Genomic DNA, 25,217 nt, shown 5'->3' on the forward strand with positions numbered 1-25,217 from the left:
CAACAGCAGCCCTCATAACACCGCCAGCCAGTAGCCACAACAATAAAACAGTGACAGCACTTTCATTTGCACCAATGATGGTCACGGCGAGCAAACATGACTCAAATAAGTCGTTGCTTAGTTATTTAATTTATCTCATTTAAATATTTAAATTACTAGTCTCTTCACTTTCAATGTCAAACAATTCCATAAAGATAAAAAGGCTTTTTGTATTTTTTTTTTTTTTTATCTACAAAGGTTTGCATGTTTAAAATTTTCAAAGCGTCGGTTTAAGCATCCCTAATGTGCATTTGGTGTTACATCCGGTGTTCTGGTATTTAGTCTGGTACTGGGTGGATTAGGTTGAAACTTAACCATCTGAACAGTACTAGCCAAGCAAATATCCTAATTTAAAGGGGTCGTATTATGATTTTTTTTCTACATTAAAAAAACTTCCTTGTGGTCTATACATCAGTGGTCCCCAACCTTTTTGTAACTGCGGACCGGTCAACGCTTGAAAATTTGTCCCACGGACCGGGCGGGGGGGGGGGTGTTTTTTTTCATTTTTTTTTTCAGAAAGAAATACAATCATGGTAAATGGTAAATTGGTCGTACTTGTATAGCGCTTTTCTACCTTTCTAAGGAACTCAAAGCGCTTTGACACTATTTCCACATTCACCCATTCACACACACTTTCACACACTGATGGCGGGAGCTGCCATTTGTGCTTACGGACTGTATCCCTGCAGACTGCATTGATCTATATTGATATGTAATGTAGATATTGTGTTTTTTATGTTGATTTAATACATTTTTTTTTTTTTAAATTTATTTATTTATTTAGTTTCTTGTGCGGCCCGGTACCAATCGGTCCGGTGGTTGGGGACCACTGGTCTACATAACAACCACAAAACTGACCAACCACTGTTTAGGTGTAAATCTCGCACCTGCTTGAAAGACCAGTAACTGCCACTGAGATCAACACACCTAGATCATGGGATTGGAAACCATCTCTCTCCGGTATGTAGTGAGTTAATTATTAAAGACGCTGCTCTTCACTACATTATTCACAGGTGAAGAAGTTCAGTTCAGTTCAGTTCAGATTACACGATTGGAAACCAGCTCTCTCCGGTATGTAGTGAGTTAATTAATCAAGACGCTGCTCTTCACTACATTATTCACAGGTGAAGAAGTTCAGTTTTTTTTATTGAGACAAAGATTATTTATGTATTTAATATTTGTATGCTTACTATGGTATATTATTTATTTATTATTTATTTGTTCACTGTTCTGGTACAAAGAACAAGGAAATTGGATAACATTGCTATGGTATGAAAAGGGGTAGGATTAAATAAACTCTGCTTCTTCCTACTCCTTTTCGGCTGTGCTGTAACGAAACAACTGGAATTGTGTGATGCATTACATTGTATCGTATGCATGTTCGAAAAAAACTGAAACTGAACTGTTTTGTGGTTGGTCTAATCGACATGCTTATAAATTAGAACTATACGCTACTTTGTATTAGTAATGCCAACAGCGGAGGATGCATGTGCATGTCCGAACCAGTCAGCCCCACAACAAGAGGATAGAGAAAAAGTAGGATCTTATTGACTACAATGGCGTCGGACTACAATAGCGGACTCGCGCAAAACTCTTCGGGTAAATCCTTACCATGTATGGAGCTATCCGCTAACATCAGCTGCTTTATAAATATTTCCACCATGTATCTATGGTTTGATTTCAAATTTTCGAGAATTATGCAGATCTCAAATACACAAAAACAGGTACCAATAGGTAAGAAAAGTCAGTTTAATTTTTTTTTTTGATGATTTAATTTCAAACTAGGGCTGGGCGATATATCGATATACTCGATATATCGTGGGTTTGTCTCTGTGCGATATAGAAAATGACTATATCGTGATATTCGAGTACCGTATTTTTCGGACTATAAGTCGCAGTTTTTTTCATAGTTTGGCCGGGGGTGCGACTTATACTCAGGAGCGACTTATGTGGGAAGTTATTAACACATTACTGTAAAATATAAAATAATATTATTGATCTCATTCACGTAAGAGACTAGACGTATAAGATTTCATGGGATTTAGCGATTAGGAGTGACAGATTGTTTGGTAAACGTATAGCATGTTCTATATGTTATAGTTATTTGAATGACTCTTACAATAGTATGTTACGTTAACATACCAGGCATGTTCTCAGTTGGTTATTTATGCGTCATATAATGTACACTTATTCAGCCTGTTGTTCACTATTCTTTATTTATTTTAAATTGCCTTTCAAATGTCATTTCCTGGTGTTAGGTTTTATCAAATAAATTTCCCCAAAAAATGCGACTTATATATGTTTTTTTCCTTCTTTATTATGCATTTTCGGCCGGTGCGACTTATACTCCGGAGCGACTTATACTTCGAAAAATACGGTATACGTTCTCACGCAGTTGCTTTTAGCTGCGGGCATTACACTGCATGCGTTTTCCCACTCTTTCTTGCCTCTCCTTCTCCCAGAGACTTAAAACAAGCGCACCTTGTTACATACGTCACGACCAATGTTCCCTCTAATTTTTCATGTGTGTGAGCAAACGCAAAAACTCCCTGAGCATTCAGTGGAGCCCATGTGAGCAACATCAGATGTGCACACTGTGGCTACACCAGCAGCACACCTGTCCCAAACCTGACTAAATAACAAGTTCAATCTCCATCCATCCATCCATCCATCCATTTTCTACCGCTTGTCCCTTTCGGGGTCGCGGGGGGTGCTGGAGCCTATCCCAGCTGCATTCGGGCGGAAGGCGGGGTACACCCTGGACAAGTCACCACCTCATCGCAGGGCCAACACAGATAGACAGACAACATTCTCTTATTATTATAATCAAATGACAGCAGTCATTTCCCTGAGATGATTTTCTAATATAAGTGTTTAGGCCCAATTACAATGACAATTACAAAACATATTGTTTTTCATGAACTGTGTACTTGTATTGTTTGTCTGGGTGGGGGTCCTGCTTTGGAAATAGTTTGTACCCCTTTCAGAGATTGCATTTAGTTCCCATTAAAAGATTCATATGTTGCACAATGAGATGTAAGCAGGGGATCATGTGTACATTCCTGCAACTTCCTGTTTGTAAAAAATATATTTTTATTAGTATTTATTTAATATACTAACAGCATTTCATGATTAATATTCATAAATTAAGATTCCTAATAAATGACACTAGAATAAGCACACATTTGATTGGTAAATCATAGTGTAACGACCTGGAATGACACTTTATGTGTGGTGTTGGAGTTGTCTGACTTTTTGTGTGGCTGTAAACGCATCACTGGTTAAGTGCCATATGTGCATGTGTTGGCGCAAGTGAGAAAGAGCGAGCGGCTGCTGTTGATGTAACAAAGTTGCTTTTGGTCTGGTTTGTACTGCAGAAAATGACCAGTTTTGCTAGATATCATTTTTTTACTAATGTTTTGGTGATGTGTTTATGGCCGACAATAAAGAGTTTTGCTCAGTAAAGTGATCGATGGAATTCATGTCCTCAAAGCGTCTCGACAGACGTTACAATATTTGAACAATGATGACGAAAACTGTTTTCTCTGTCGTGTCCGTGTGTCGAAAATTGTTATGCACTTATTTTTTTATTTGATTTTGTGCGTGGCATAGATTTGCCGTGCGCAGAGGACGCTTGAGCAGTGCGCAATTGCACAGGCGCGCACCTTAGAGGGAACGTTGGTCACGACATGGTAACGTTAGCTGTGATGCTAACAGTGCGGTGCGGGTGGTAATACGAGAGAGAGAAGGTGCCAATCTGGTAACAAATGAAGGAAGAATTAACTCCCAAGAAAAACAGCACGGGGTCCTTCGTCTGGCGGTGGTTTGGCTTCAAGCGGGAAGATGTTGAACAATTATGCGGCAAAAGCGTTGCTACAAAAAGTAGCACCACTGCTAATGTAGCATCATTTGAAAAGTCACCCACTAGAGAATAAGGAGTGCTTGAAACTCTGCATGTCAATATTTCCGTTCGGTGCCACACCCACAAAATGCCAAAGCAACTATTTCCAGATCAACACCATATGAGAAAAATAGTCAACAACAGAAGGAGATAACGCCCGCAGGAACCTACCACATAGCGAAGGACATACTCTATTTGATTTTATGCAGCTCATTTTTATTTGACAGTTATTGAAATATCTTGTGTGACATCATGCACAAAAGTGCACTTTATTTGTTTTAAACTGTAGTGGCGTTCTTTACAAAAAGTGCACTTTAATTTAGTGTTGTTTTGGTATGTCATCTTAGTGACATCATGCACAAAAGTGCACTCATAGCTTGTTTTAAAATGCCTCTGACAATCTTGCACTTTCTGTTTTGGAAATGACATGAATGTTTGTGCCACTGCTTAATAACTGTTTAATACAGTTTTGGTAAATTGACTTAGTTGTGATTTCCCTCTCTGCATGAAAGTTTAAAATGAGCATATATTAATGAAGTATGAACAAGGTTCAAGGTTCAAGGTTCAACTTTATTGTCCCCGCGGGGAAATTTGTCTTGGGCACAGTGCATCATTGCTTTCTTAACATACACAAAAACAACAGAACAAAAACACAAGCGCAGACACAACTACAACCAGACAACTAACATTTAAACATCAGAACATGGAGCTTGATAGACATAGATGGCACTTTGATGTAGGCATAAAATCTACAGTATGGAGATAAAGATAAAGTGCCAGTGTACATTGCACTAGAGCTCATAGATAAAGTGCTTTGTGCTAAAGTGCTTAGTTCTAAGGTGCTATGTGCTAAAAAAGTGCTAACCTATGTATTAACATTCTATTGCACCTTGTTGGTCAGCTTAATGGAGGCTGGGACAAATGATAATTTAAGGCGGTTCGATTTGCATAGTGGGACCCGGAGTCTTCTCCCTGATGGCAGGGTTCTATATTCAGGGAAGAGTGGGTGTTGTGAGTTGGAAATAATTTTCAAACAAGAATGTTTTAATGTAGACACATAGAATCATCATACTGCTGTGATTATATGCATTAAGTGTTCATTCAAGGCTAAGGCAAAATATTGAGATGTATATCGTGTATCGTGACATGGCCTAAAAATATTGAGATATTAATAAAAGGCCATATCGCAAGTGTCACCGAACCCTCGGCTTGGCCGGTAGGCCCAGCTCTATTTCAAACGTACCAAAAAGGACAGATCCTCCAGGATTTTGCAATGTGTGGCGGTTGTGCTAATTTACGCAATCTGCTGTAAAATCAGACATTTTAGAGCGCAACAATTCCAATGAAGCCAGCGAAATCCTGACCCCCTGGACATACTGTACCACCCCCATTCCCCCGCCCCCGTGTCACATTAATCCTGTACCGTAAGTGGGCAGTGAGCTACAGACGTGAGCTAAAAGCAGACATGAGGTGACTCTGCAAGAACGCTCGGGTGCTCTGATGCTGCAATGGGTGTGTTGTGGAAACTCATTTCAAGCAAGCATGCCTCCGCCAGCTGCGTGGAATATGTTACATAGGTGGTCATTAGTCATTGGAATAAACTATATTCCTATAGGACACCAGCCAGTCTTGTAACATGCATGCCATGACGTGAGGGCGACCTCACCCTGTTTTCTTAACATGGCTAAAACCAACAGTGGGAAAAAAAGAAATGTGCAGAAACTCGCAGAAATGATGACTTTCTATTATTTACTTGACAGTAAAATGTGAAGGGTGATTGCACCCACAACTGCAAACAAGAAAAAGCTTTTCATGATGTTTTAGTAAAGAAAACAGTGGATAAATAGATAATAGTGGATTACAGAACATTCTTTAATTTAGATATATTGTCCATCATGAGGACGTTACGATGCATTAATAAATAATAATTAATAAACTACTGTGCTCGACAAAAGTCTTATGCCATCAGTGACCATGTGGCTTTAATAGCAGTAAACAACAGCGCAGGTACAGAAATCAGTAGTATGCAAAAAAAAAACAAAAGAAAGGTAGAATTCACTAAATCTGGATAAAGTTTTTAAATAAGATACATTTTGAAATAAATAAATGATCATTTAGAAAAATACATTAAAATGAATTACCGTATTTTTCGGATTATAAATCGCTCAGGAGTATAAATCGCACCGGCCGAAAATGCATAATAAAGAAGGAAAAAAACATATACAAGTCGCATTTTTTGGGGAAATATATTTGATAAAATCCAACACCAAGAATAGACATTTGAAAGGCAATTTAAAATAAATAAAGAATAGTGAACAACAGGCTGAATAAGTGTACGTTATATGACGCATAAATAACCAACTGAGAACGTGCCTGGTATGTTAACGTAACATATTATGGTAAGAGTCATTCAAATAACTATAACATATAGAACATGTTATACGTTTACCAAACAATCTGTCACTCCTAATCGCTAAATCCCATTAAATCTTATACGTCTAGTCTCTTACGTGAATGAGCTAAATAATATTATTTGATATTTTACGGTAATGTGTTAATAATTTCACACATAAGTCGCTCCTGAGTATAAGTCGCACCCCCGGCCAAACTATGAAAAAAAACTGCGACTTATAGTCCGAAAAATACGGTAATCGGCAATGCAGATTACATACTATTTTACTTGTGGCTGATCAATCGACACGTCCCTAATCAGAGTATTCCAAACTCCATCCATCCATTTTCTACCGCGTGTCCCTCCCAGGGGTTGCGGGGGTGGCTGGAGCCTATCCCAGCTGCATTCGGGCAGTATTTCAAACTCGCACAAATTATTCTGAAATACCGTATGTAAATATGATTTGATTTGGCTTGTGTTTTCATTGAAACCTTATTTTAGGTAATGCCATATCCTCATGGTAAAACAGTGAGATCACCATTTTTAAAACCATCATTTTCACCTATGTTAGCTACTTCTCTTTGTTTTTAATGTCTATTTCCAATTTCTGCTGTATTTACTCCCTATTTTATGCTGCAGCTGTCACATATACTGTAATATTGTACATGGTAATTGTTATATATTGTATATATGATATAGACATAATATAATATATCAGTATATATAATATACTGTACATATATTAGGTAAATATTACATATATATGTTATATTTTATATCGCTATATTTAGTCTATTTATATCTGCATTGTCCTTTCCGTCCTTACACTTTCCATCATTGTAACTGAGCTACTGTGTGGAACAATTTCCCTTGTGGATCATTAAAGTTTGTCTAAGTCTAAAAGAACGCTGTGGTACTATAAAAACTATGCACGCTCTGAATAACTTCCACGTTAAACAGTTTCACTGTCAAATGTTCCACGCAAGATCAGTTTAACAATAAAGAAACAATACTACAAATAATAAGAATAACATTTACACAAAAACATAAATACAGTGGTACCTCAACTTAAGAGTGTTTTGAGATAAAAGCTGTCTCTTGGCTAATTGTGATGCTTTAAGTTGCAAGCAAAAATTTGAGATACAAGCGAATGTCACAGTGAACCCTGTAAGATCCGCTCAAAACATCTGGTCTTACACGCTAACATTAGCTTATAGCTAGAGATCGACATAACTTTGTTATCTATCCGTGGGAAGGGAAGGAAGTGAGAAAGTGCTGAGAAGTGGATGAGATTAACAGAACTTAAAGAAATCAATCATCAAAAACATGCGCATCACTGCACCCTACCGAAGCAGAATGAGTCGAACGCCAGCCAAGGATGTTAAAATAATATCTAAACGGCAGAAAATATGGAGAAGCTGCTGATGGTGTGTTTGACAGAAAAGCAACAGGAGGGAGCTATCGTAGAAGTCTACTCTCCAAGGTAAATATAGTACATCATTATTACCTTACTTCATAAAACTACTGGAGTTGTTTACACTACATTTTATTGCAGGGGTTCCCGACCTTTTTGACCTCGGGGCCCAACTTTTCCATTAGAGAGGGGTTTGGGGCCCTCCAAATATTATCACTGAATTATTAATTACTTACTCTTGATTTTAATCATAATCACAAAGTACATTATTTATTTAACAAATAATTCTTGGGCTTAGGTCAGGCTGATTAGAAAAAATAAGTACTAACCAAAAATACTGCATAGGAAGGGATTTACAAAAAAATAACATAATAAAACATAACATAACATTAAAACATTTATGCTGTCCCAAAAAAAAAATCTAAATTAATATTGAATATATTTCTTAACTAAACTGTCGATAAAATTAAAGTGCAAATAAAAATACAGGTTCACCACTTTGGTCATAATTTTTGTACTTAAGAAACTTCTTTATGATTTTACGTCCAGACTTCTTCGGTTTGTTTGGTAATGTCATTACTGCCACAACTGAGTACTGCCACGGCCCATACAGACCACAGCTGTTTCCAACAATGGGCCCCATGTAGAGATGTACGATTATATCGGACTGCCGATATTATCGGCCGATAAATGCTTTAAAATGTAATATCGGAAATTTTCAGTATCGGTTTCAAAATGATCGGTATCGGTTTCAAAAAGTAAAATTTATGACTTTTTAAAACGCCGCTGTGTACACGGACGTAGGGAGAAGTACAGAGCACCAATAAACCTTAAAGGCACTGCCTTTGCGTGCCGGCCCAGTCACATAATACCTACGGCTTTTCACACACACAATTGAATGCAAGTAATACTTGATCAACAGCCATACAGGTCACAATGAGGGTGGCGTATAAACAACTTTAACACTGTTACAAATATGCGCCACACTGTGAACCCACACCAAACAAGAATGACAAACACATTTCGGGAGAACATCCGCACCGTAACACAACAGAACAAATACCCAGAACCCCTTGCAACACTAACTCTTCCGGGACGCTACAATATACACCCCCCGCTAACCCCCTCAACCCCGCTCACCTCAACCTCCTCGTGCTCTCTCAGGAAGAGCATGTCCCAAATTCCAAGCTGCTGTTTTGAGGCATGTTAAAAAAAATAATGCACTTTGTGACTTCAATAATAAATATGGCAGTGCCATGTTGGCATTTTTTTCCATAACTTGAGTTGATTTATTTTGGAAAACCTTGTTACATTGTTTAATGGCATCACAACAAAATTAGGCATAATAATGTGTTAATTCCACGACTGTATATATCGGTATCGGTCGATATCGGAATCGGTAATTAAGAGTTGGACAATATCGGAATATCGGATATCGGCAAAAAAGCCATTATCGGACATCTCTAGTTTTTTTATGTAGTTTGATGATTTTCCTCGACTGAGGTTCATTTTGTACATTTGTAGCATCATCTACAAAGATACAAAGAATTGCTATTGAGACATCCAGTGGACACATTTAGAACAGCTGTTTCTTTCATTCCAAAAATTCAGGCAAAATTTACACTTAGCAAACTCATCCCTCGGGCCGTACGTTTGACACCCCTGGTGTAGTGGGATCCTTGCATCGCACTACTGTACTAATTATGATAATCAAGCCACATGGCTGTCATCTGACGCCACACAAAGAATGTTATTCCTTACCATCCATCCATTTCCTACCGCTTGTCCCTTTCGGGGTTGCGGGGGGTGCTGGAGCCTATCCCAGCTGCATTCGGGCGGAAGGCGGTGTACACCCTGGACAAATCGCCACCTCATGGCAGGGCCAACACAGATAGACAGACAACATTCACACTCACGTTCACACAATCGGGCCCTTTTAGTGTTGCCAATCAACCTATCCCCAGGTGCATAAGAGAACATGCAAACTCCACACAGAAAGATTCCGAGCCCAGGCTCCAACCCAGGACCTTCGTATTGTGAGGCCCCCGTGCTGCCCCTTTCTTACCAAGTGTTTGATAGCATCCACTTGTTACCCTGAAGAGGAAATTTGTTGAGCTGCATTATATAGCCAACCTTTTTGGCTGAGAGAGTCATGGAAGCCAAATATTTTAAAATGTATTTCCGTGAGAGCCATATAATATTTTTTTAAACACTGAATATAAGTAAATGCGTGCATTTTTAAGTAAGACCAACGTTAGAGTATAACACGTCTGTTATTCTTTTTAATACAATTTTTATTCTGAAACTAACTAATAATGAATAAAATACTTCTTACCATTAATGCGACTTCTTGAACAGGTGCGGTAGAAAACAGATGGATGGATTAAAATGCATGAGAATGTTTTATATTTTGAACGTTATTTTTAACACTGATTGCCAGTGGAATTATTCATTACTTATCGTGTTAAGCAATGTCAGCTAAGATTAATCTGAGATGCAGTCATCAAAAGAGCCACATCTGGCTCTAGCCATATTCCCTACCCCTGACTTAATGCAATATGAGAAAGTTTACTTTCATTAGTATTTAAACGAATCCATTATTATTACATTATTAATATGGTCACTTTTGATTTTTTTAATACGTTAGTAAACATTTCAAATACATTTTTCTTCATGTTGTCCTGATAGTGGGGGTTTAGGAAAGTAGTCGAACACGCGGCTCGGGGCGAACACTTTTCATTTTGAGTATCTTCCGACCTTACTTAAAAGAATATACGAAGTCTTTCATTTCAGATCAAAATATTGTTTTTGTGCCAAAAAATACACCGATACAGCACTTAATAAAATTAAAAATGACCATCCGTTGATTTCTTACACTTGAGCGATGCGCCATTAAATAATCAATTTGCTGTTTAATAAAGAAAACAATTTACTTTTTAAAATTATTTATATATATGTATAAGAATATTTACAAGATGAAAATAGGATGAGGTTTCTTACTTTGGAAGGCAGCTTCTTTATCGTGTGCGCAGGATGATGAACACCGAATGAGGGGCAATGCAGTTGACAACGCTACAAAGGGTGGGCGAGCCGAGCCAGCCAGGGCATCGACACCGATACCAATACCGATCATCTTCGAGCCGATACCAGCATGACGAGACTGACCTTTTACAAAGTGTTGGTTTTTTTCTTCCCAGAATTATCTGCTTAAATTGTTGTTCCATTGTTATTGTTGCCCAGCACACACATATATACATATACATATGTGCGTATATAAATAAATTTATGTATATATATATACATATACATATATATATATATATATATATATATATATATATACATATATATATATACATACACACACGTGTGAATGTAAATAAATTATATATATATATATATATATTTACATACACACATGTGTGTATATAGTGTATATATATATATTTATTTATATACACACGTGTATATATTTATACATACATATATATATATATACATACATACATATATATATATATATACACATACATATATATATATATTTATTTATATACACACGTGTAATGTATATATATATATATATATATATTACACATGTGTGTATATAAATATATATATACTGTATATATACATATATATATATACACACATGTGTGTATATATATATATACAGAAATGTATACTATATACACACATATGTGTGTATGTAAATATATATATATATACATACACATATGTGTGTATATAAATACATATATATATACTATATACACACGTGTGTATGTAAATATATAATATATATATATACACATATGTGTATATATATATATATATATATATATATATATATATACATATATATATATATATATATATATATACACACATACACACATGTGTGTATATAGTATACATTTCTGTATACATACACACATATATATATATATATATATATATATATATATATATATATATATATATGTGTATGTATACAGAAATGTATACTATATACACACATGTGTGTATGTGTGTATATATATGTATATATATATATATATATATATATATATACACACATGTGTGTATATAGTATACATTTCTGTATACATACACACATATATATATATATATATATATATATATATATATATATATATATATATATATATATATATATATATATACACACACGTGTAAATGTAAATATATACATATATATATTCATTTTTTTCAAAAACCTAATCAAGGTTTTTACATGTGTTGGTTTCAACCAAATACATGCAATTATTTGATGTATTTACTTAGCTTAAACAATAAAAAGCAATTAGAATGTTACATTGCCTTATATTATTGTATGTTATATTGTATTACTATTGTAAGTGTGTTGATGCACTTATTTAACATTTTCTGTTTAAAATCATGATCAAGAAATTTAAAGGTAAAAACTAATCATTGATTCAAGCTAAAGGAGTATCAAACTGATATATATTTGGTATGGAGTTGATACCAAAATGTGCAGTATCACATAAAATAACTGCTATCTGCTGATTGTGAGGTTGTAGCAAGCATCTCTCTCAACTCTACCTGGGCCAACACAGATAGACCACTCAAATAAATACTTTATCTCCCCAGAACACAATGGGAAAGGGTCAATGCTCAGCTAAAGTACTACAATGTCATGCAAAAAGTATATTCAAATATTTGTACTTTTGGTATGAATAGTGCAAGGTCATTCCCTTCAGACTTGGCAAAGATACTTTAAACATTTCCTTTTGTAATACATTTTTAAGAGAATAAAACAACTGTTTAAAACTGTTTTTAACCAGAAAAGTAGTATCAGAAGTATTATTACTGTACTGTACTATCAGTGAAAATAACATAATGAGATGACATAGGCCTTCTGTAATCCTGAAATGACGAATTAAATGTTTCAATATATGTACTGTAATAATTTACAGCGGTGTAGTGCAATCTTTATTGAGCCACCATACAAATGTTTACATTAGAAAAATCTCCCACCACAACTTCGAACCAGAAAATGTCACAAAAAGTATACGATATAGTGGATTCCTGCAAATTTACAATTTTTTAAAAAAATAGGCTGTTTTTTTTTTTTAGGGTTGTCAAATGTATCGAGTTAACACATTATTATTACGGCTGCAGCTATTGATTATTTTAGTAATAGTAAAACCCATCAAGAGTTTGTTCGATAAATTGAGTCATCGGATAAAACACACTTCATAACCTTTTTGCGCATTTTAGGGAAAATTGTAAACAAAAAACAGAGATTTTTCTGCTCGCCATAACTTTCATTCTTTTTTTTCCTAAATAAATGCATGTCATCAACATTGAAATTGCACTTTTAACATGTGTGCATTAATAATAATTAAAAAAAAAAAAAATCAAAGATCATGGCACTCACACACACGATTGCAGGGCCCTGCGGAAACTATCATCTGTGTATTTTTATAGTTTCAGGCTCTCCATGCAGCCCGGATTTTATCAGTTTTTATCATTTACACTCATTTATTTATCGAAGCAACAGAATAAAAATCTAAGCTTTTTTCTAATCGACGAAATCGATTAATCGTTGCAGCCCTATGGATCGTTCAATAGTGTGAAACAAGAATATTAAATGTCTAAATACAAAAGTATTGCAATGACATTTTCCTATCCCTTGGATTCAAGGGGGTGCATGATTTCTAATTCTAACACCGGTGGTCTCGTAATGTAACCGCTGCGAATGTAACCAGTGCAAGATCGACTGTCCCGAACATTCACAGATAGCAGATGTGTACCCTCACACCCTGGAACACACCAATGAGAGAGGTTACTAGGTTGTGTCATGACGAGCAAATACGTTTAAGCCATAAAATGACTTACGGGCCATTCACAGGAAGTGAAACATGTGCGCTTAAAGTGGAAGGCACAGGCTGAGTCATTGCGGGTAAGCGGAAACTGAGTGCGGAACTTGTGCAACATCATGACACCACTCTTAGAATCAATCTGGCAACTTCCTGGTATTGTCTACTGGACTATAAGACCCTGATAGTTTTACTGGCTGATAAAATGTGTGTTGAGCAAAAGTACCAGTAAAAGTGACATGTTTTCAAAGGTCTGACAATGATGCATTGTGAAGCAGTGTTACAGGTTAAGATAATCATTTACGATTGTTATTAGTTATTAACTTATGTGATTAATCACCAGGGATTGGTCCGTGTTGTTGATGAAACAGTTACCAAATTTTGAGCATGTGCATTCAAGTAAGATATATATTTTTTAAATGGTCCTGGAAGGACATTGTCACTATAAAATTGCATTTGTGTCTAAATATTGGCGTCTGTTTTAAGGAAATTAAAATCATGCAAGCGAGTAAATAACTAGAGATGTCCGATAATGGCCTTTTTTCCGATATCCGATATTGTCCAACTCTTAATTACCGATTCCGATATAAACCGATACCGATATATACAGTCGTGGAATTAACACATTATGCCTAATTTTGTTGTGATGCCCCGCTGGATGCATTAAACAATGTAACAAGGTTTTACAAAATAAATCAACTCAAGTTATGGAAAAAAATGCCGACATGGCACTGCCATATTTATTATTGAAGTCACAAAGTGCATTATTTTTTTTAACATGCCTCAAAACAGCAGCTTGGAATTTGGGACATGCTCTCCCTGAGAGAGCATGAGGAGGTTGAGGTGGGCGGGGTTGGGGTGGGCGGGGTTGAGTTGGGGGGGTGTAGGGGTAGCGGGGGGTGTATATTGTAGCGTCCCGGAAGAGTTAGTGCTGCAAGGGGATCTGGGTATTTGTTCTGTTGTGTTTATGTTGTGTTACGGTGCGGATGTTCTCCCGAAATGTGTTTGTCATTCTTGTTTGGTGTGGGTTCACAGTGTGGCGCATATTTGTAACAGTGTTAAAGTTGTTTATACGGTCACCCTCAGTGTGACCTGTATGGCTGTTGACCAAAATTTAGCATTTCAATGCAAACATTTTTCTTTTTAAATGTGGTGAAATATGGTCTTTTCCATGTCCTGTTCAAATTTAGGAGGGTCAAGTCAACTTTTCTACAGTCGTCCTTTGTTTATCGCTTTTAATCGGTTCCGAACATGCCCGTGATGAATGAATATCCGCACAATCGGAATCATTAATTATGAATCCAGTTTTCATAGCTAGAGCATAAAAAAACAGTTTACTGCATTTTAAATACATTTCAACATTATGAGAGAACCCCAGAAATGAAATAACACCCTTCAGTCACCCTTAGACTCTTTTATTCCAACATAGTAATGCTGCCTGAGGCTGAGCCAATCACTGCCCATGATACTGAACGGAACGCTCTGATTGGTTAGGTCTCACCTAGTGGCCAATACCACTGTAGTATTGATAATGTTAATTTATTTAGCCATGTGTGTGTGTTTGAAGAGTCTTAATTTATTACCAAAAATTGAAGAATATACTTTAAAATAATATATTAAAAAAGTCCACAAAGTGGTGAAGCCGCAATATTTAAAGATAATTATTTATTTAAAAAAAGGGGAACATTACAAGAAAATAAGGAAAATACAACAACTTCTGTTGTCTTATGTAGAAAACCCTAAACCAGTGAAGTTGGCACGTTGTGTTAATCGTAAATAAAAACAGAATACAATGATATGCAAATTCTTTTCAACCTATATTCAATTGAATAGACTGCAAAGACAAGATACTTAACGTTCGAACTGGTAAACTTTGTTAATTTTTGCAAATATTAGCTCATTTGGAATTTGATGCCTGCAACATGTTTCAAAAAAGCTGGCACAAGTAGCAAAAAAAGACTGAGAAAGTTGAGGAACGCTCATCAAACACTTATTTGGAACATATGTTGCCATCTAAGCAACGTCTTTTTCATGGACGCCCCTGCTTATTTCAGCAAGACAATGTCAAGCCACATTCTGCATGTGTTACAACAGTGTGGCTTCATAGTAAAGGAGTGCGGGTACTAGACTGGCCTGCCTGTAGTCCAGACCTGTCACCGATTGAAAATGTGTGGCGCATTATGAAGCCTAAAATACCACAACGGACTGTTGAACAACTTAAGCTGTACATCAAGCAAGAATGGGAACGAATTCCACCTGAAAAGCTTCAAAAATTGGTATCCTCAGTTCCCAAATGTTTACTGAGTGTTGTTAAAAGGAAAGGCCATGTAACACAGTGGTAAAAATGCCCCTGTGCCAATTTTTTTGCAATGTGTGGCTGCCATTAAATTCTAAGTTAATGATTATTTGCAAAAAAAAAAAGTTTCTCAGTTCGAACATTAAATATCTTGTCTTTGCAGTTTACGTTATTCTATTCAATATAAGTTGAAAAGGATTAGCAAATCATTGTATTCTGTTTTTAATTATGATTTACACAACGTGCCAACTTCACTGGTTTTGGGTTTTGTATGTCCGCCTGCACTTGAAAAGGCTGGAAAAGATCATAGAGGACGTTTTGTCAACCCAATGCACGCGCCCCCGGAAACACAATTTCCCCAGTAAAAAGCTGCTTCTCCGCACATGTCTTTCATGGTAAGAAACATTGTGGCGTTTAAGTTTTACGACTTTTAATGACTTTTTTTTTTTTTTACCAATAGTTTCGCATAACAAAAAATAGCAATAAAGTTGCCATTTTTCTTTGGTACTTTTCATATCCTTTGAAGTTTGGATACATTTGGTGAATAATTACAACCCTTTAAGCCCGTAATGTATTTGAAAACAAGGTAACATTTCAAGAAAATAAGAAAATAATACAAGCATTTCTAATCTATCTACGGAGCCCCTAAAGGGACATGGGGGAAACATTTTTTTTTTTTATAATTTTGACTTTTGATTTTGATTTTTTTTCAGACATCTCGTGCGCACCAGAAAGTTTCTCGTCTGCACGAGAAACTTTTTTATAAAAAAAATAAATACAAAATTATAATTTATTTTTCTTTTTTAATAAAATGTTTCTCGTGTGCACGAGAAACTTTTTATTAAAAAAATAAAATAAAAAATTATAAATTTTTCTGGACTCTCACTTTTATGTTAGATCCACTATGGACTGGACTTTCACTATTATGTTAGATCCACTATGGACTGGACTCTCACACTATTATGTTAGATCCACTATGGACTGAACTCTCACTATTATGTTAGATCCACTATGGACTGAACTCTCACTATTATGTTAGATCCACTATGGACTGGACTTTCACAATATTATGTTAGATCCACTATGGACTGAACTCTCACTATTATGTTAGATCCACTATGGACTGAACTCTCACTATTATGTTAGATCCACTATGGACTGGACTTTCACAATATTATGTTAGATCCACTATGGACTGAACTCTCACTATTATGTTAGATCCACTATGGACTGAACTCTCACTATTATGTTAGATCCACTATGGACTGGACTTTCACAATATTATGTTAGATCCACTATGTACTGGACTCTCACTATTATGTTAGACCCACTATGGACTGGACTCTCACTATTGTGTTAGATCCACTATGGACTGGACTTTTACAATATTATGCAAGATCCACTCGATGTCCATTGCACCGGTCGCCCTTGAGGGGGCGGGGGGTCACCCACATCTGCGGTCCTCTCCAAGGGTTCTCATTGTCATCCCACTGGGTTGAGTTTTTCCTTGCCCTAATGTGGGATCTGAACCGAGGATGTCGTTGTGGCTTGTGCAGCCCTTTGAGACACTTGTGATTTAGGGCTATATAAATAAACATTGATTGATTGATTGATTGATTGATGAATTTGGGGCGTGCACAACCTACTTTAGCCTCCAGATGGCAGTAGGCTTTGGAATTTCTTAAACTGTGTTTTGTGGCAATCCCAACTTAGCGTCAGTTGCTACGCAGAGTGGCGCTTTCAATCATTTTCAGCAGACTGCGTTGCAAAATGATTACCCCCCTCTCTTCATCTCACGCGAGGTCCATCCAGGAGTAGGGCCGTATGAATCCCTTCCCTACTGCACGGGGAAAATTACAGGGAACTAAACGGGAAAGAGGGGCAAAATACGTCAGTTTCCAGGGGAAATGTGCAGGCACTGATAGTTAAAATCTCAAGTATTTTATGACTCGGCTATGTCTGTGGGATGAGGAATGTCAGCGGAGGCTTGGGAATGACCGCCGTCTTCCACTGCGGGACGAAAACGCGTGTCCATTCTGTGTCGGAGGCGCCTCTTGAGCTGCAGGCGGCGTTGGACCGAGATAGTCTTGTACTCCTGCGTCTTCAGCTTGGCGTAGTAATCGGAGAACTTGTTAAAGAGGAAGGAGATGGGCATTCCGTTCAGGATGATTCCAAACGAGATGCAGCCAAAAGCTACGATGCGGCCCAGGATGGTCACAGGAACCACATCCCCATAGCCCACAGTGGAAATGCTGACCTAGGAAAGTAAAGAGTACAGTTATTGTTACCTACTCAGAAAGTAGCCATTAAAAACGCGCCGGAAGTCACTTATTACATTTCCTAGTCAAAATAGTGATTATCTTGTGTGGTAAGAATCACTTGCTTGAAAAGTCCTTGATACGATGTAAACCTCGGTTTTCCTACGAGTGAAAAAAAGCCTAAATTTAGTCCCGTTTATTGCGTAATGTCTCGGCTACCATACGGCCAAACATTACGCAAAAACACAATGTATCATTCCGCAAAAATTGTCCAAACAAAGAATTCCATTTGTAGTTTGACCTTGCTTTTTTTCCCCCTCTTTGTTTTGTAAAAAGGCTAAAAAATATTTTATAAATATTGAAAGACTTTGTGCCTTTTTCATCTATTTTTGCTGTTTTTTTTGTTTCATTTTATTTCTACACTTTGTTCATTAAATCACCTTCTAATTTGTGTCAAAAATGTTTGCCCTTTTAGAGGCGGTTTCTTTCAGAGGACCAAATGGGACAAAATTAAATATATTAAAAAAGTAATCACGCATGCGTTATTAAGTAATTTTAATTGGAATCAAATACATAATTTATTAAATGTCAAATACAATATGATTTAAGCATCTAATTAATTAATCAAATATACATTTATAATTAAATTATTTCATTTTTTTATGATTTAATTAATACATGATTTAAATAATTGTTGATTTTATAAAAAAAATGATTTAAAAAGGTATTTATCTATTACCTTAATGTTGTCCCATTTGGCACTTGACAATTTATTGTCATTAAATAAACTAATCATTCTAAAAAAAAAAATACTTAAATGTGTCAATAATTAAACACTTAAGAGATTAAATCAGTAATTAAATCGTGGGATACAAATAAAAATGTATTGTTATTAATGACACATTTAATTAGACATTTATGTATTTCATTTCAGTTACATAAATGACACATTTAAGTAATTGTTTAAGATTTATTTAACTTTGTCACTTTTGGACCTCCATATTTCACTACATCACCAAACCTTTTCTACCAGGGGCCGCATACTAAAAAAACAAAACATAGATTTTGTGCATTTAAGATGCTGAAATTAATCTAAGGTATGTCAATAGTGTATATCTTAAGCTATATCTTGGCTTTGTTTTAGAGGTGACATTAATTAATATAATATATGATTTTTAGAATATGCTGACAATCAATTCAAACGAGCTGCGGGGCCAAAAAGGCCTACATGGATTAGATACACAAAACTACACACAACCGTGCCAGGTTAGTAGTAGTTGATCTTAATTGTTACAGGGGCCAAACAATCCTATTTTACACTAATTAAAGATCATTTATATCAGTGTTTTTCAACCATTTTTGAGCCAAAGCACATTTTTTGCGTTGAAAAAATCCGGAGGCACACCACCAGCAAAAATCATAAACTCAGTTAAAAGTCATTGTCGCAATTGTTGGATATGACTTTAAAACATAACCAAGAATGCATTAATATAGCTCTTGTCTCAAAGTAGGTGTACTGTCACCACCTGTCACATCACGCCCTGACTTATTTGGAGTTTTTTGCTGTTTTCCTGTGTGTAGTCTTTTACTTCTTGTCTTGCGCTCCTATTTTGGTGTCTTTTTCTCTTTTGTTGGTGTTTTCCTGTAGCAGTTTCATGTCTTATATTTCCCGCATCTATAGGATAGGATATAGTATCCGAGGTGGTTTAAAATACAAATCCGTGATCCACAATAGAAAAAGGAGAGAGTGTGGAATCCAATGAGCCAGCTTGTACCTAAGTTATGGTCAGAGCGAAAAAAGATGCGTCCTGCACTGCACTCTCATCCACAAATCTTTCATCCTCGCTCAAACTAATGGGGTAATCGTCGCTTTCTCGGTCCGAATCGCTCTCGCTGCATTGAAAACAATGAGGAAATGTGAGGAGCCTTTCAACCTGTGACGTCACGCTTCTTCCGGTACAGGCAAGGCTTTTTTTAATCAGCGACCAAAAGTTGCGAAATTTATCGTTGATGTTCTCTACTAAATCCTTTCAGCGAAAATATGGCAATATCGCGAAATGATCAAGTATGACACATAGAATGGATCTGCTATCCCCGTTTAAATAAAAAAAATTCATTTCAGTAGGCCTTTAAGTAAATGCTAGTGCCATTATCTTGACATAATGATATGCGCTCGACATTACATTTCTTGAAACCAGCAAACTTATACTAAAAACTAGTTTATTGTTCTTAATGGAAAGGCAACAAGGCAACCGCTTGTTACTCTCGGGGTCTACTAGCCGCTCAGGCAAATAATATTGTCTAAAAATGGATTTTTCCATCGATAACATGACATCATCGCGCCAAGTGCGTGCTCTTTCAGTCATTAGTGCGCAAGGAATATGTATGTATATATATATATATATATATATATATATATATATATATATATATATATATATATATATATATATATATATATATATATATATGTGCATGAACTATTTCTGTTCAAAATTGTTTGAAATGTCACATGTAAATGTTTAAACATTAACTGTCAGTTTACTGTACTATGCCAACTGTAATACTATATGAGTACATATTTTCGATTGTTTCATTGAAAATAAAACAGCAAAGTCCATTTGGCTGTCATCTGTTTTAATTATGAGACACAATTGTGTCAAAGTCATGATTTTTTTATTTCATGCTTGAAATAAGAAATTTTTACTTTAAAAAAGTAGTTTTATACTTGTGAGTGTTGATGACACGGCTTTACATCAGTTGATATTCTAGTTTCAAGCATGTTTTACTCAATATAGGTCATCAAATCTCAGCAACAAGCTGTAATATCTTACTGAGATCATTTAGGACCAAAACACTTAAAACAAGTAAAACACTCTAACATAAAATCTGCTTAGAGAGAAGAATTATCTTATCAGACAGAAAATAAGCAAATATCACCCTTATTTGAGATATTTCATCTTACTTAGATTTCAGTTTTTGCAGTGCACACTTACCGCAGCCCACCACCAGGCGTAAGGAATGCTGCTGATGGGAGAGCCCTCGGTCTCCCTCTCAGCGGAATGCAGGAGAGCGGAGAAAGTGAAGATCCCCATGGCGATGAAGAGCAATATGCAAGAGGCCTGCTGGTAGCACTGGCGCAGGGTGAAGCCGAACGCCCTCATGCCGGTGGAGTGGCGGGCCAGTTTTAAGACGCGGAATATCCTCAGCAGTTTGACTACTTTCAGGACGTGGCTGAACTTGCTGACGCTGGCCAGCGTCCTGAGGTCCTCCTGCGCGTTCCCTTCCTCGCTGCCCACGGCGGCTTCCAGGACGATCTGGACAAGATAAGGCATGACGGCCACCATGTCCACAAAGTTGAGTCCGCTCTTCAAAAACAGTTTGACGTTGGGAGTGGTGGCGAGGCGGATGAGGTACTCGCACGCGAAGAACACAATGGTGAAGATCTCCACCCACTCCATGTAGGTTTTGCCGCAGACTTGGTAGTTCTCAAGCTCCTCTACGGTGTTGAGAGACATCGCCACTATGGAGAAGAGGACAAAGAGGTTAGAGAAGACGCTGAACGCCTTCGCCGGGGTCGACGAGTAGGGGTTCTCCACGATGTTCCACAAGGTCCTCCGTACGCTCCCGAACGCCATGTCGGCGAATAGCTCGTCGTCGTACTTCACCTCGATCTCGGCCATGAGTTCCCTCTCCACTTTCAGGTTGTCCCTCATCTCGTCCACCTTTTCCTCAAACACCATCCAGCAGCAGCGCTTGGCGTCCTTCAGGCTCAGGCCCCAGTAGGCCATCTCCTCCTCGAAGTGGATCGGACACATTTCCCGGATGACCCACAGCTCGCCGCTGGCGTAGAAATGGCAGATGTGGTGGAAAAAGGCGGGGTCGCGGTCAAAGAAGAACTCGTTCTTTTTGACGGAGTAGTCGTCGCAGAGGGCGAAGAGGCGGCTTCGGTCTGCGCAGGCAGCCAGCGAGCCGATACGGGTGTGAGGGTAGTTCATGGCACACTTTTTGGGGATGTGGAAAACCTTCCCGCCAATGTTGACCGTGACGTCGTGCGGTTTGGGTTTCTCCTCACCTGCGGGGCACTCGGGCCCGTCCAGGTTCTCCAGAGAGCTCCACGCTTTCACCGCGTCCTGCTGAGAAAAGGGAAAGCTCTTTTTGTCCCGGCCACCCTTCGACAGGCAGTTGATGGTGCTGCGGCGACTTTGCAGACATCTGGACAGATCGCGGCTGCCGTCAGCCGCCATTGCACCTGCGGTTTAAAAAAAAAGAAAGAAAAAAAAAAGGCAGGAAAGCAGTCGTGACCCAGAACAAAAAGAGGAAAAAAGTCAAAGAGGAAACGCGGCAGGAAAAGGACTCTCACGGCACATGCTGACTCATCAAAGCGCTGATATCCCCGTGAATGGCAGGCTTTCCTGTTTTGGAAGGGATTCCTCCCGTGGTCACCACACCGACGACACAAAGGCGTCTGACCCGCTAGATGAGGAGCAGGCAGCCAGTAATTGATCCACTTGATCTCATTGGTGGATCTCCAAGTTTCCTTAAGAAGTTGTAAATATAGTGAGGGTGGCGGGGATTAGGAAACAAAGTTGATTTAAGGATTTTGGATAAGACAAAGGGCAAGTTAAGGACCTGTCGGGAGTTCCTGTGCGAGCTTGTCCCGCTATTACTACTATACTTCCTGTAAAACTACACACCATGGGGGTCCAAACTTTTCCCACTGAGGGCCGCACACTGAAAAAATCAAAAGGAAGCAGGGGCCATTTTGATGTATCTCATTTTCCAAGCTGATGTAATCTATCAGGGGTCTTTCACGTTTTAGGTGAAGAACCCCCAAACTGAAGGACAGAAGGAGCGGGGACCCCCTAATTATATATCTTGTAGAAAATTATGATTGTATTTTACAAACCCCGTTTCCATATGAGTTGGGAAATTGTGTTAGATGTAAATATAAACGGAATACAATGATTTGCAAATCCTTTTCAATCCATATTCAATTGAATATGCTACAAAGACAAGATATTTGATGTTCAAACTCATTAACTTTTTTTTTTTTTTTTGCAAATAATAATTAACTTGCCAAAGTAGTTGGGAAAGGGCATGTTCACCACTGTGTTACATGGCCTTTCCTTTTAACAACACTCAGTAAACGTTTGGGAACTGAGGAAACACATTTTTGAAGCTTCTCAGGTGGAATTCTTTCCCATTCCTGCTTGATGTACAGCTTAAGTTGTTCAACAGTCCGAGGGTCTCTGTTGTGGTATTTTAGGCTTCATAATGCGCCACACATTTTCAATGAGAGACAGGTCTGGACTACAAGCAGGCCAGTCTAGTACCCGCACTCTTTTACTATGAAGCCACATTGATGTAACACGTGGCTTGGCATTGTCTTGCTGAAATAAGCAGGGGCGTCCATGGTAACGTTGCTTGGATGGCAACATATGTTGCTCCAAAACCTGTATGTACCTTTCAGCATTAATGGCGCCTTCACAGATGTGTAAGTTAACCATGTCTTGAGCACTAATACACCCCCATACCATCACAGATGCTGGCTTTTCAACTTTGCACCTATAACAATCCGGATGGTTGTTTTCCTCTTTGGTTCGGAGGACACGGCGTCCACAGTTTCCAAAAACAATTTGAAATGTAGACTCGTCAGACCACAGAACACTTTTCCACTTTGTATCAGTCCATCTTAGATGAGCTCAGGCCCAGCGAAGCCGACGGCGTTTCTGGGTGTTGTTGATAAACGGTTTTCGCCTTGCATAGGAGAGTTTTAACTTGCACTTACAGATGTAGCGACCAACTGTAGTTACTGACAGTGGGTTTCTGAAGTGTTCCTGAGCCCATGTGGTGATATCCTTTACACACTGATGTCGCTTGCTGATGCAGTACAGCCTGAGGGATCCAAGGTCACAGGCTTAGCTGCTTACGTGCAGTGATTTCTCCAGATTCTCTGAACCCTTTGATGATATTACGGACCGTAGATGGTGAAATCCCTAAATTCCTTGCAATAGCTGGTTGAGAAAGGTTTTTCTTAAACTGTTCAACAATTTGCTCACACATTTGTTGACAAAGTGGTGACCCTCGCCCCATCCTTGTTTGTGAATGACTGAGCATTTCATGGAATCTACTTTTATACCCAATCATGGCACCCACCTGTTCCCAATTTGCCTGTTCACCTGTGGGATGTTCTAAATAAGTCTTTGATGAGCATTCCTCAACTTTATCAGTAGTTATTGCCACCTTTCCCAACTTCTTTGTCACGTGTTGCTGGCATCAAATTCTAAAGTTAATGATTATTTGCACAAAAAAAAATGTTTATCAGTTTGAACATCAAATATGTTGTCTTTGTAGCATATTCAACTGAATATGGGTTGAAAATGATTTGCAAATCATTGTATTCCGTTTATATTTACATCTAACACAATTTCCCAACTCATATGGAAACGGGGTTTGTACAATAAACTGGTCGTCGAGGTACCTCGTTATTGTGCAATACCAACGCAGGGTTTTCGCCAGGTTGCCGCCATACTTGTGGTGGTGGGGGCGTGGCTAGAGGCATGACGTCATCATATAATTGGCATAATTTGCAATGATGCATATACATACATATATGTATACACTTGAAAAAAAAATGGGCTGCATGGTCAAGTGGCCAGAAGAAAGCCATTTCTGCGCAAATGTCACAAAGTATCCCGCTTACATTACGCCAAACAGTACAGAGACGAGCCTCAAAACTTCTGGAACAAAGTAATTTGGAGTGATGAGACCAAAATTTTACTTTTTGGCGACTCGACCATGCAGGCCATTTTTCTTCAAGTGCCTCTTTATTGTGCATCTTGAAACAGCCACAACACAATTTTTCCAGAGAGTCCTGACTTTCTGAGACCTCAACATCCGCTGACCCCTCTCTGTCAGTTTACGTGGCCTACCACTTCGCGGCTGAGTTGCTGTTGTTCCCAAACTCTTCCATTCTCTTACAATAAAATTTCACGACTGGATTTGTTGCACAGGTGGCATCCTATGACAGTTCCACGCTGGAAATCA

General features: G+C 37.8%; 2 protein-coding genes across 3 annotated transcripts in view; both read right to left on the minus strand.

Annotated features, from left to right (window-relative positions):
• Positions 1-10,820, minus strand: part of LOC133635193 (N-acetyllactosaminide beta-1,3-N-acetylglucosaminyltransferase 3-like) — a 24,148-nt gene extending 13,328 nt beyond the window's left edge. Inside the window, exon 1 of one of the 2 annotated variants that reach the window (XM_062028081.1) lies at positions 10,747-10,820. The gene's annotated coding sequence lies outside the window, so the exon portion shown is untranslated. The remainder of the gene's footprint in view (positions 1-10,746) is intronic. The other variant, XM_062028080.1, reaches the window with a different exon arrangement.
• A 1,890-nt stretch (positions 10,821-12,710) lies between these two features.
• On the minus strand, positions 12,711-23,090 carry LOC133635195 (potassium voltage-gated channel subfamily V member 2-like). Its single transcript, XM_062028085.1, has 2 exons — positions 21,164-23,090; positions 12,711-18,166 (listed from the first exon to the last, which is right to left on the minus strand). Exons 1-2 carry the CDS (start codon positions 22,412-22,414, stop codon positions 17,852-17,854), a joined length of 1,566 nt encoding a protein of 521 aa, XP_061884069.1. The 5' UTR covers positions 22,415-23,090; the 3' UTR covers positions 12,711-17,851.
• Between the last annotated feature and the right edge of the window lie 2,127 nt (positions 23,091-25,217).

This window comes from Entelurus aequoreus, linkage group LG19 (genome assembly GCF_033978785.1).
Source record: "Entelurus aequoreus isolate RoL-2023_Sb linkage group LG19, RoL_Eaeq_v1.1, whole genome shotgun sequence".
Classification (NCBI taxonomy): domain Eukaryota; kingdom Metazoa; phylum Chordata; class Actinopteri; order Syngnathiformes; family Syngnathidae; genus Entelurus; species Entelurus aequoreus.